At 46.5% G+C, this 12,607-nt stretch overlaps 2 protein-coding genes across 3 annotated transcripts in view; both read left to right on the forward strand.

The window, feature by feature from the left end:
* The window catches only part of hivep1 (HIVEP zinc finger 1), a 34,376-nt gene extending 32,426 nt beyond the window's left edge, over positions 1–1,950 (forward strand). For both annotated transcript variants that reach the window (XM_084697100.1, XM_084697099.1), the window contains one exon: positions 284–1,950. In XM_084697100.1, coding sequence (XP_084553226.1) covers positions 284–1,366 — 1,083 coding nt within the window. In that variant the 3' untranslated portion in view covers positions 1,367–1,950. The remainder of the gene's footprint in view (positions 1–283) is intronic.
* Positions 1,951–4,740: 2,790 nt separating this feature from the next.
* edn1 (endothelin 1) lies at positions 4,741–7,801 on the forward strand. Its single transcript, XM_084697109.1, has 5 exons — positions 4,741–4,942; positions 5,253–5,403; positions 5,490–5,639; positions 6,016–6,120; positions 6,680–7,801. Exons 1-5 carry the CDS (start codon positions 4,882–4,884, stop codon positions 6,813–6,815), a joined length of 603 nt encoding a protein of 200 aa, XP_084553235.1. The 5' UTR covers positions 4,741–4,881; the 3' UTR covers positions 6,816–7,801.
* The last annotated feature ends 4,806 nt before the right edge of the window (positions 7,802–12,607 follow it).

Genomic DNA, 12,607 nt, shown 5'->3' on the forward strand with positions numbered 1-12,607 from the left:
TCTCTCCCTCCCACTCCTTCTCTCTCCCCCTCACTCTCCCTCTCTCTCCATCGCTCCTCCCTTCCTGCCTCCCTGTGCTTCGCTTCCTTTGACTCCTGCATGCAAGGAACTTCCACAGAGCTGTGAAAAGGTATATGGATCCAGCTGGCTGTTTGGGTTTTGCTGTGCAAGGCTTGTTTTTAATATCAGTTTTCAGTTAATATCACTGACCGTCATTGTGTCACCTGGGGATTTCTGTAATAATGCTGTTGGTAAATCTAACGTGTCCTTGTCTCTCTAACAGGCTGGCTCCTCAGGCTCCTCCACTCTGCCTGCAGGTGAGGTGGGTGTCCCGGTCAACCGGGGCACCCAAACAGCCTCCTTCGCCCCCCAGAGCACCCTGCACTTTCCCTCCAGTGGCCTGCGCCACAACCTGGGCACTGGGAGCCAGACCCAGACTCACCTCTTCAGCCACCTGCCCCTGCACTCCCAGCAGCCCAGCCAGGCCCCCTACAGCATGATCCCAGTGGGGGGCATCCAGCTGGTGCCGGCTGGGCTGGCGGCCTACTCCACCTTCTTCCCCATCCAGGCGGGGCCTGTCCAGCTCACCATCCCAGCCATGAGTGTCCTCCACCGTAACTCCAGCCCCCTGCTGGGCCCCAGCTCTTCTCCCCAGCCTGAAGGTTCCACCAGCCAGCCCCTGGTGGTGCAGGAGCCCCTGAGTAGTGTCCTGCCCTGCTTCCCCCTGGGCCAGGTCACAGGCTTGCAGGCCCAGACTTTGCAGCCGCTCAACGTCATGGGCTTGACCAACACAGGCCTGGCCTCCACCCAGCTGCTCTCCCAGCAAGGCCTCGCCCTCAACGCTGCCCTGGGGCTGCAGGTCCTCGCCACCAGCCCCTCCTCCCAGAGCTCCCCCCAGGCTCACATCCCCGGCCTGCAGATCCTCAACATTGCCTTGCCAGCCCTCATCCCTGCCCTCAGCCCCCTGGCCGCCCTCAGCCCGCTCCCTGGAGCCTCAGAGAAGCGGGGCAGCCCGCAGGCTCTGGACCGACCCCGGGGGACCTGTCCCTCAGCCTCTCCTCCCAGCAGCAGCCCTCCACTGGGCACCGGCCCCCAGACATCACGGCCCAGCCCACGGGAGGAGGAGGCAAGGTCACCACAGGTGGGAGAAGAGAAGGAGGAGGTTGAGTTCACACCAGGTAACTCTGCTGCGTCCGGAGCAGGGCTGGGCAGCACTGAGACGCCCTCAGCAGGGGGTGCTAGTGAGCTCCTGCCTCAGAGGCAGGCTAGTGAGCTGCTGCCTCAGAGGCAGGCTCGGAGGCAGCCGGTGACTGAGGACAGCGAGGCCTCCAGCGATGACGAGGACAGACTGGTCATTGCCACCTGAAACCCCCCAATCTGAACAAGCTCTTTTTCCTCCTTTTGGAATGTCACTTTGTAAGATTAAAAAACTTCAGGGGATTTAATCAACCTGTCAAAGCACAGTTTCTGACATTCATAGTGTATGTGCAATCATAAATTACTAATTATTATGATGATGATTATGACCAATCATTTTATTTTTACTTTTTGTCAGCAACAGACAATTTATTTTTTGTACATGTTGTATAGACAATTGTGCCTTTTTGGAGTTTCTTGTTTAGGACCCTGTAAATACAACCTTTTAGATTCAGTAACTGCTTGTGTTTATTTCAGTGGCAGTCAAGACACAAGAAATAGAGGATATCAGTTTTATTTTGAAAAAAATGTCATTCGTAAATTTATGGAAAACTAAATGTTGTACTGGTAAATGTATATTTCTATGGATTTGGGGCAATGTTTCTGTGTACAGATGTTGTGTTCAACTATTTATTATATTCCATCTAGTGCCCGTGATGATTCATGTCCATAGCTATGTGTAATATGGTTGCTTTACATTGCGGTATCAATATTATCAACTGTATCAGTAAAACTTTGTTTACAAACGTACAAGTGGTACAATTGTCTTTTTTCTCTCCTGGCTCACATCCACACAACTCTCTAGGTCTGTTTACACATCATTCTGATGTTGATAAAAAAACCATGGTAGTCCAGAACCACCAACACAGTATGTATATTATTAAATATACATTGTATCACCCAAACTCATGGAAATATGACCTGGAGAGGAAGAATCCACCAGGCATGGCTATGGATTCGTCTCGAGATTTACAGAAAAGCCCCCCTCCTTCCGCCGGGTAGCGATGACTCACCCGTCTGTCTTCTTCCTGTCAGTCAGGTAACCACGGAGATGAGACAACAGCAACCCCTAGTGGTCAGACGACCTCCTGCTATAAACCTTCAAGAGGTGCAAAATGAAAACAACTTGGTATAGGCTGAGTCGCAACGTCGCTGCATCAAAGGGGCTGCACCGTCTAAAAGCAGCCCCAAGTCTGTTATGACAGTGGTGTTTCATACTGGAATAATACCACTGCTCTGTGGAGGAAAGAGAGTAGTCTTCTTATCGTAGGAAACTGTAGCTTCAGTGACTGGTGCAACGTGTTTGAAACCTGCCGCCCATGACAGAGAAGGGAAGTTAGAATGTAATGACAGTGTAACATCACTGTAACAACAGTGTAACAACAGTGCAGAGATGGCAAAAGTACACACATCTTTCAATCAAGTAGAAGTACAGACACTCATTTTTAAAGAGACTCTGGTCAAAGTAGAAGTACTGACTACACTTTAAGGTGAGCCATTACTGCTACCTGTTTTAGTGTCACGCTGGTAACTGGACTAAACATCATATTAATACATGAATACAGAAAGACACGCAGCACATTCACCAGGAGTCCTTTTTGACTCAGATAATTGGGTCATGGGTGATCAGGAATGTCTCTGTTCTCAGTCATGTCCACATCGCTAACTCCCTCTGTCTCATCCAGAATGTTAACCATTCTTCTTGTTGCCTTCTGCCTTGCTTCATGGTAGCAAGAAGAAAGTACAGATATTTGTGTACACATATTTTGTTACTGTACTAAAGTAGATTTTTCTAGAATCAGTATACTTTTCTGACAACTTTTTGCTTTCCCTCCTTACATTTTTTACACAAATATCTATACTTTCTAATTCTTACATTTTCAAACCAGGCTCATTACTTTAGTTTTGATTTACACTTGGGGGCATGACCTTTATTATTTAATGTCATTGGGCGTCTTTTTCATTTCCTGGATATCACGCTCAACAAACGTAAGCTTGTCTACGAAGCTCGATTCATTGCTCCAGTGAATGGAGCAATGACTATCATTGCACTGTTGTTAAACTGTTATTATGTTGTTATTACACTGTAATTGTGTTATTATTACACTTTTATTACACTGTTGTTATTACACTGTAATTGTGTTATTATTACACTTTTATTGTACTGTTGTTACACTGTTATTACATTGTTATTATACCTTTATTACACTGTTATTACACCTTTATTACACTGTAATTGTGTTGTTATTACACAGTTGTTACACTATTATATCGTTATAACACTACCCATTACATTGACTGACGGTTCCTTGACTCAGTGGAACACTGTTAGAACTCTGTACTTCTGATCCTTCATCTTCTGCAGTGCTTTACTCTATATACTATTTGTACACAATATATTTTAAAAAAACTATCAAAGTGCCTGTTAAAAAAATATACAAAATAAATACAGTTGACATAAAGAATGAAGACAAGCCAGACAAGCTATGCTGCCAGCAGTAGAACCCTAACCCAGGCCAGACCAGGCCGGCCGGCCGGCCGGCGGAAACAGCAACATCAGCCCTTCCCTGGGAGAGAGTCTGCCGTCAGAAGGCTTGCCCTGAAGGGGGTTTCCACTACAGGTTCAGATCCCCCTTCACTTCCTTTTGTCTGTAAGATTCAAAATAAATAGTTTGAATGAAACCAGCCTTCAGTTAACCACTCAATTGGGCCTTAGGTCAATGTGAAAACTTTGGATGAACTATGTTTTTTGCTTTAATATGCCATATTTTGTTGACTGTTGTTTGAACACTCCTCATTCCACTCATCATTAGATGAGCAGGAACAAGTTGCCCTTTATGTGTGTGGCTTAGTTTGTGGACTATGTGGGTGTGTGGGAGTGTAGGAGCAGGTAGTTCCAGGTATGAACACTGTTTTCCTGACTCTCCCCAGGTAGAAGGGGCTGTCAGCTACACTAGAATGACAGTCTCCTGCCAGACTGGCGTCAAACCAGACCTCTTCAAATGTTTGAGTTTTTTTGTTAGTTTTTTTTGTTTTTCCTGAAAAAGTTGCATCCATAAGAGATTTCAAGATGTTGGCAGGATGGTTCACTTTATTACAATCAAGTCTCAAATATTGCATTATTCCCATTTCCTGAAATGTTATCGTGACTAATGTTTTTGTTTGATTAAGTCATGTACACTTTATTTTAAATTGAATACGCGTAGACCAGCCTACTGTTGATGTCATTGAAGCACATTAATAGATACTCGGCTGCCACCTGCCGAAACAGAAACGCAACAGTTTTAGTAGAAAACTATTAGAAATTGGCTTGACTTCACGCGACGCCACCAAACGGCGTCTCCATCCTTTGGAATCAAGGAATTTTCGAAGTTCTTATCTTGCTCTGCACGTTGCATGTCGGTGACTATTAACAAACAGCATTGTCTACGAATAAGCCAAAGGGGGGAAACAGTTTACACGCGACTGAAGGGGTGGAGGGGAGCTGGGACGAGCCTATATAAGCAGCCTAGTCCAAGTAATGCACATGGGGGTCACTGTCAGAGCTAAGAAGGTGCTTTCAAAACTTGTGTCTGAATAGACGCATTTAGTGTCGAGTCGCTCTTTACTGGTTTTTGAGTTTTTTTTTTTTTTTTACTGAAAAGGGATTATTCCGCAGATCTTTAGAAGGAAATATCTTCGAAAATGGATTTACGAATCTTATTATCCATGCTGACAATGATGTTTGCTGGATTTTTGCATAGAGGTAATTTTTAAAATTCTTTACATGTTCTTTACATCTGTAGCCTATAAGTAAAATTAGGATTTGATGTGGACTAACTGCCGCTATTTAAAACATTTTGCACGCTCTCTGCACGCTCTCTTTATTTTGTGTTGCATAACCCAGGTCCTCAATTTTATCCCCAAGATTTTAAATCTGTATTTATTTTTCAAATTAAAATATAACAATCAGACTGAAAGGAGTCTTGATGCTTAGGCTAATGTGTGATCTAATCATTCTATGGCGATATTGGAGCTACGGACCAAAAATAATAATTGTCTCGTGTTTAAACTAGTCACCGCTGCTCCTGTGAGTGAGGACAGCCCAACTACGACAGTCTCCCCGGAGCGACACGCGAGGACCAAGAGATGCTCCTGCGCAACCTTCCTCGACAAGGAGTGCGTGTACTTCTGTCACCTGGACATCATCTGGGTCAACACCCCGGAGTGAGTTCTGTTTATGAACCCCCGCAATGCTCAATCATTTATTGTCATGTAGTTTAAACTGAATTCGGTTACTTTATTTCCTCCAGGCGTGTGGTTTCGTACGGACTGGGCAACGCCGCTAGAAGGAAGCGCGCGCTCAGGGACCCTGTGGTACCCAAACGGGCCTCGCGCTGTTCTTGCGTCAGTGAGGAAGACCGAACCTGCACGCGCTTCTGCCAGCTGGGAAATCACCTCAGGTAAGATTTGTTGCATAATGTTGCAATTTGTTATTAGTTCTGACTTGTCAAAATCCTCTCAGGTAAAACTATTTACCCTGCGGATAGGCAATTCCGCGTATGCAATGTTTGGTATTTAGAACATATCATTTTATTGGATGGACAGTTATTATCTATATTATTCTCCGGTTACAGCAGTACGTTCTGTTTAATCCATTCCATATGACGTTAGATTCCAGAGGTTGCTTGAACGGTTAATGTGTGCATATGAAGTGCCAACAGGGCTCAAATTAAAACATGTGGAAACACGTTTTTTTTTTTTTTATAAATGTTTTGAGCCCATGAGAAATCGTTGGAACCAGACCCATGCAAATGTATCGCTCGCTTTCATTCTCAGATATGCGGCAGCGCGAGACAAGGTGATCCTCTCCGCCGAGGGCGACGCTTGTGCTGAGCGGCAACACAAACACAAACACGCAACCAGCAAGGCCAGGATTAGAAGGTAAGAGAAATCTGCCGAATATCTCAGGTCTATTTTCTAAAATATGTGAACACAGTAATTATAACCTATTACGAGAAAATACTTTTGTGGCAATCAATCAAACTCAAACCGTGCACATAATTCCATCGTGGGTAAAAAAAAATGAAGAAAAAAAGTGAACCGTGGTGACGATTTCTTTCACCCAAAATGTGAACATTTCAGAGAAAAATACAGTTTGAAAGTTTGATTTATCTCTTCAGTAGGGTGGAATTTCCCCAGTCAAAAAATAATAATTTGATCACTTTTTTTCCTGACAAAAATGTGAGTGAGGCCTCTCTGAGCCTCTCATGTTTGGAAACCAGACTCTTGCTCTGTCTGGGGCGCCGTCTCTGAACCATTCTGACACAAATATGAACATATGTCTACTGACATGATGAACCAACACTATGCAATGTTGCCCACTGTGTAGTTACAGTTGAGATAATTCCCAGCTCTTAAAGCCTATCAAAATCACCATAACCTGAACTCAGCCGGTAAACGTGTAGTTTAATCCCAACTGCTGCCTGCTCTTTGTTTCCAGGATGAGAGACAGGATCCAGAGACGACCATCTCCCGCTGCGATGATGGACACACTGAAAACTCGCCTTCTGCTGGAAAACTGGAGTGAGAGACAGCACCACAAGGTTAAAGACTGGAAGGACAAGGTTGTAGTCTGAGGTCGTTGAAGAAGACAGACAACCCTCTGTGAGAAAGCGAGATATTCCTTCCTCACTTGCCCTCCATCACAGAGCCCTGTGCTGCACTCTCAGGATGGAAACCTGGAGAGCTGGCAAAGGTTCGCTCCATCTCTGCAGGGGTTCTTAAGATCCTCAGGGGTTTATAACCCCTGCTCTAGGCTGCTGCCAGGCAGTGGCCTCACTGAACTAGCTGCTCTGGTCACAGCTACAGAGACCAGGTCTACTGAGGAGTCCTCATCTGAACACTAACCTGAACACACCGGGACTACAACACTAAGTGTACACAGCTGGAAGTGAACATAATCTTCTGAGTTGAGCTGTTGAAATACTGTTTGGATCTCTCTGCCAGTCACTGGATTTGAGTTCTGGCTTCAGCTGTGCTTTGCCTTGTTCCTGCATTTCCAGGACTCACTATTTAGATTTTCTCAAGACATAGTCATGTGTGCAACTTTGTCACTGTCACAATTTAGAAGTTTGGACAAAACCTCAACTCTTGTCAAATGACCCTGTGACCTACATATGCTAGCTAACATTCTGAGGTCATGTCAGTCTTGTTGGAATATTTCCATACAAACATACATACTGTAAAATTAGACCGTGAAAAAATAGTAGATGGAATCTCCTGTTTTTCTGTAATGTCTTTATATTTATGGAATCTAATGCTGTCTGCGTGTGGTCCTCTACAGGCCTGCTGCTTTGTGTTTTACATGCTGTTTGGTTCCTCCCTGTGATCACATGACATCTGTAGAGCTGAGTTTGCCTTCATGAACTGTATCACAATGTATTTAATGCACATTATACATCCTTTAAGTTTTATTTATTCTTGTTAAACTGTGTGTTTATGAGCCATATTGGTCTGTGACAGAATAAATTATGCTCGTTCATTTCTGTGAAATGCATCCCCACCAAGATGCCAAGATGTTGGCAGAACTTAGGGAAATAAATATTCACCACCTATTTATTCACCACCTGTTTGAAACTCTTTTGTTCCTGTCTTGCTGACCTCACACACATCTCATAAGGTGACGATCTGAGAACTCCTCTGAGTGTGGAGACACACTTCACTATTCCAGTCAACGAGCTGGTCTGAGAAAAGAGAACTTCTACCAAGGTTGACCATAATAAAGGAAAACATTCATACTGTATTTATCACATACCATGTCCCATAGTGCAACATGACAACGCTACCGGAACCACTCCTGGGTAAATGTGATCTGATAGCCAGAAAACCTTCACCCTCTGGTGATGTAGATGATTTACAGCAAAATGTGTCTTTGCACTGGACACAGAAGATCATTTTGTTGCAAAAAAAAAACCTGTCTTGAGAGAGACAAGCTCCATCTCTAACGTTCCTGCTGCATCTCGAAAGTTCCTGCTGCATCTCTTTTCTAGGTCAAATGAGATGTTGTTTTCTCATTTAGTCAATGTAAATTGCAAAAATTTGAAATCACCAAGATTCTTCTGGTCTGGCAGGTAGCTGCAGTCTGGTCTGGGTCTGGGGACTGAGAAGGTTAACAAACCAGTGACTGACCCAGGGCTGCTGCACAATGGGACTCACACAGACAGCTACACTGCATGGAACTCCCTAGAGACATCAGCTTTGGTAACTCATTAGTCTTTTGAATAGGTCCAGCACTAACATAATGGCCCATTACACTGCATGGAATCTCTTCGACTCTACAGGAATTCTCGAGTCCAGCAGCTAAACAATAGGACTGTGTAAGCGCCTCCAGGGAGGGGCGGCCCGCAACGGCTCTGACGTCTGACCGCTGCCCTCCCAACCTCCACACACCCTCCCAACCACCACACACCCTCCCAACCTCCACACACCCTCCCAACCTCCACGCACCCTCCCAACCTCCACGCACCCTCCCAACCTCCACACACCCTCCCAACCACCACACACCCTCCCAACCACCACGCACCCTCCCAACCACCACGCACCCTCCCAACCTCCACACACCCTCCCAACCTCCACACACCCTCCCAACCTCCACACACCCTCCCAACCTCCACGCACCCTCCCAACCACCACGCACCCTCCCAACCTCCACACACCCTCCCAACCACCACACACCCTCCCAACCACCACACACCCTCCTCAACCACCACACACCCTCCCAACCTCCACGCACCCTCCCAACCACCACACACCCTCCCAACCTCCCAACACCCTCCCAACCACCACACACCCTCCCAACCTCCACACACCCTCCTCAACCACCACACACCCTCCCAACCTCCACACACCCTCCCAACCACCACGCACCCTCCCAACCACCACACACCCTCCCAACCTCCACACACCCTCCTCAACCACCACACACCCTCCCAACCTCCACACACCCTCCTCAACCACCACACACCCTCCCAACCTCCACACACCCTCCCAACCTCCACACACCCTCCTCAACCACCACGCACCCTCCCAACCTCCACGCACCCTCCCAACCTCCACACACCCTCCCAACCTCCACGCACCCTCCCAACCACCACACACCCTCCCAACCTCCACACACCCTCCCAACCACCACACACCCTCCCAACCTCCACACACCCTCCCAACCACCACGCACCCTCCCAACCGAAAGCTGGGCTCTGCCTGCTGACAGGGTCTCCTGCCGTCCATCATGGAAATGTGTGCAGGTGTGCTCAACAAGAGAGCATCTCAATTAAAATGCTGTAAAACAGGCTAAATCAAATCCAGAAGACGTACGCAGCACAGTCAGTGTTCTCTACAAAATGACACATCCATGGACCATTTTCATGATAAGATTTGTATGTTGGTTTTGGGCTTACATTGTTTGTAAAGTTCATGAAAGCCAGACATGCAAAAGCTTGCGGGATTTCTAACTAAAGGTATGCCCTTCTCTCAAGGCCTCGACCAGAAGAATTAGCTGCAGGTCGTTTTATTTTTGGATCTGGAACATCCCCCCGAAGAACGATAACTGTCAGTTGACTGAACTCCTGCCAAGATCAGAGGTGAACTGTAGTTCTTTGCTTCACCGTAGAAATTCATTTGAACGGCTCCTTCTCTGAGTTCACAAACAAATTCTAACAGTTTTCACAAAAGGTCGCTTGTAAGTAGCTAAATATTCTAGCAGAACCATCAAATACTTTTGAAGGAATTTAATTGTTTCAGGGTTCTGTGTTTCACACCAGCCTGTTCATCTGTGTCATAACTATTACATCATAAGATATTATTAGACTTCAGTATGTTGTGAGCAAAAATAAATGTTTTTCATAACGATTTCAAAGATAATATGGTAAAGTGTTTTGAAGCCAGTGCAGTAGTCATGTGACGTGCGTGGCGACACTTGATGGTAAAAGCTCCAGTGTTGCTGTGTGCGTTCCTCGCTTTTGTCTGCCTGTTTGTTTATATTGCTAGGCAGGTGGAGATTAGGCTTGTCCCTCCCTCCCTCCCTCCCTCCCTCCCTCCCTCCCTCCCTCCCTCCCTCCCTCCCTCCCTCCCTCCCTCCCTCCCTCCCTCCCTCCCTCCCTCCCTCCCTCCCTCCCTCCCTCCCTCCCTCCCTCCCTCCCTCCCTCCCTCCCTCCCTCCCTCCCTCCCTCCCTCCCTCCCTCCCTCCCTCCCTCCCTCCCTCCCTCCCTCCCTCCCTAGTGTTATAGCATCTCGCTAACAAAATGGACAATCACAGGAAAACATCCATATCCATCTGGACAGTAAATCTGGGAAGATAAAGACAGATGTTTTGTAATGAGATGTGTTCGTTCCACAGTTGGCACATCTGAGTGAATCCGCTTCACTGCAGTGATTTAGACTAATCAAATGACATATGACACTAGTATTGGCCAGGGTCCTGCTGCACACAGGAGGAGAAACAGCTTCCTTCCAGACCATGCATACACATGAACACAGCTACCCTGAAGAGAACCTGCAGATCTCTATCAGGTCAGTTACTGTGACTCCTCTATCAGGTCAGTTACTGTGACTCCTCTATCAGGTCAGTTACTGTGACTCCTCTATCAGGTCAGTTACTGTGACTCCTCTATCAGGTCAGTTACTGTGACTCCTCAATCAGGTCAGTTACTGTGACTCCTCTATCAGGTCAGTTACTGTGACTCCTCTATCAGGTCAGTTACTGTGACTCCTCTATCAGGTCAGTTACTGTGACTCCTCTGTCAGGTCTGTTACTTTAACAGGCCAAATGCTTGTGTCCTCCTCTGTCACCCTGCCAGCAGAGACAGCAACATCCAGAGCACTGCCAGTCTGTTACGACAGGACCTGCAGGACCGCTGCCAAGAGATAGCCTTCTGGGCTAGGGTTCAATGAGGCTAACCCTAGACTTCTGGGTGGCACTTATTGTGCAGCTTTTCTCCCTCTGCCTTTCATTGTCTTTGTTCATGCCAAGGTGATTGTTCTCAGTCTTGGGCTTGAGTTCTCTACTCAGGTTGTGCCCTTCCATTGTTCCTGTAAGAACGTGTGCTTGAATCTGACATTAGTCACCAGCTCCAGTGGAAGGCTCCAGTGTTCCTGACGCTCTCTGATGTGTTGTGGCCAGCAGGGAGCATATTCTCTCCAGGACTTTGGACTCGTCTGGAGAATGGGGTTTTTGCTGCTTTTATTGCTGGCATAATATGAGATGCAGATGATACTGTGATAAAGGGCGTTATGCTATCACTAATCAAACAATGCTTGCCTTTTTAATCTCTGCCCATGGTTACACCCATGTCAAAGTATTGTTTTTCAGAATCAAGGAGGTTGGTGTATAATCAGTCAAGCTCTACCTGAGGAATGTACCAATAGAATCACATCTCTCTGAGGCCTTAACACTGTCACCTGGTGGACCATGTAGGCTGAGGCCTAACACTGTGGCCTGGGTTAGAATCTGGTGTTGGCCCTTTGCCTTCCTCTCTCTCCCTGCCTTTCCTTTCACATTTAATTTCTTTGAAAAAAACTATCCAATAAAGCAAAAACAAATCCCCAAAATATATTTCACGAGTTCAGTAACACACCAGTGATTGAATAAGTGGTATGTTTTTTATTGAGGCGGGGATGGTAGCAAGCCAAGCCTGATTGAGTGGAGGAGGCTGGTAGCAGAACTCATGATTGAAAACGGGGAGTTTGAGGTTCGGTCGCATTCCTCTGTGCTTTAGTTGGCGTTTGAGTTGATTGGAGTGAAGGAGGAGTCTTGGTGTGCCGTCTTCCTCCCAAACTTCAGTTAACTCCATTATGAGAATTCCGTCTTTAATCTGCATTCCCGAAGGCTCCCCTTGGTTTACTGACGGGTCAGAAGTTTACAGCCATCAGTAGTGGAGTCCCCAGGCGTGGAACCAGGAGAGGAACAACAACAGGGAGGTTCCAAGGACCAGGCTGTAACATGCGGGAGCCGTGAGTCAGGAAGCAGGTCAGAGGTAACGTGCACACACGAGCACAACATTCATCCAGGAGGTAAACACCTCATCCAGGAGAGCCAAGCAGACCTGTGGAGGTGGAGGTCTGTACACCACACCACTCAAATGAACTTCTATTGACTGCATGACTCATTGTACACACAGTTAGAATGTCATGATAGTCTGGTTGGTGTTTGTGCCCTCTGGTGCTCTCTGTGGAGTCTTCACAAAGGTGGAGGTCAACCCTGGGAGTCCAGGCAGGGAGATCTCATGCTGCACTGGCACAGAACCAGGCCCCCCCTAACACTTTACTGACCCTGTATCTCATCATTGACAAGATCACACATTTGTCATGAATTTTGTCCATCAAAATGTACATACAATGTGTTGTGTGTGTGTCTATGTGTGTCTGTGTGTGT

Source organism: Hypomesus nipponensis, chromosome 4 (genome assembly GCF_054491055.1).
Source record: "Hypomesus nipponensis isolate SF chromosome 4, ASM5449105v1, whole genome shotgun sequence".
NCBI classification, from domain to species: Eukaryota; Metazoa; Chordata; class Actinopteri; order Osmeriformes; family Osmeridae; genus Hypomesus; species Hypomesus nipponensis.

Coding starts and splice junctions, on each gene's coding strand:
- edn1 (XM_084697109.1), top strand. CDS start 4,882: ATGGATTTACGAATCTTATTATCCATGCTGACAATGATGTTTGCTGGA. Junction 5,640..6,015: donor CAGCTGGGAAATCACCTCAG/GTAAGATTTGTT, acceptor TTTCATTCTCAG/ATATGCGGCAGCGCGAGACA. Junction 6,121..6,679: donor AGCAAGGCCAGGATTAGAAG/GTAAGAGAAATC, acceptor CTTTGTTTCCAG/GATGAGAGACAGGATCCAGA.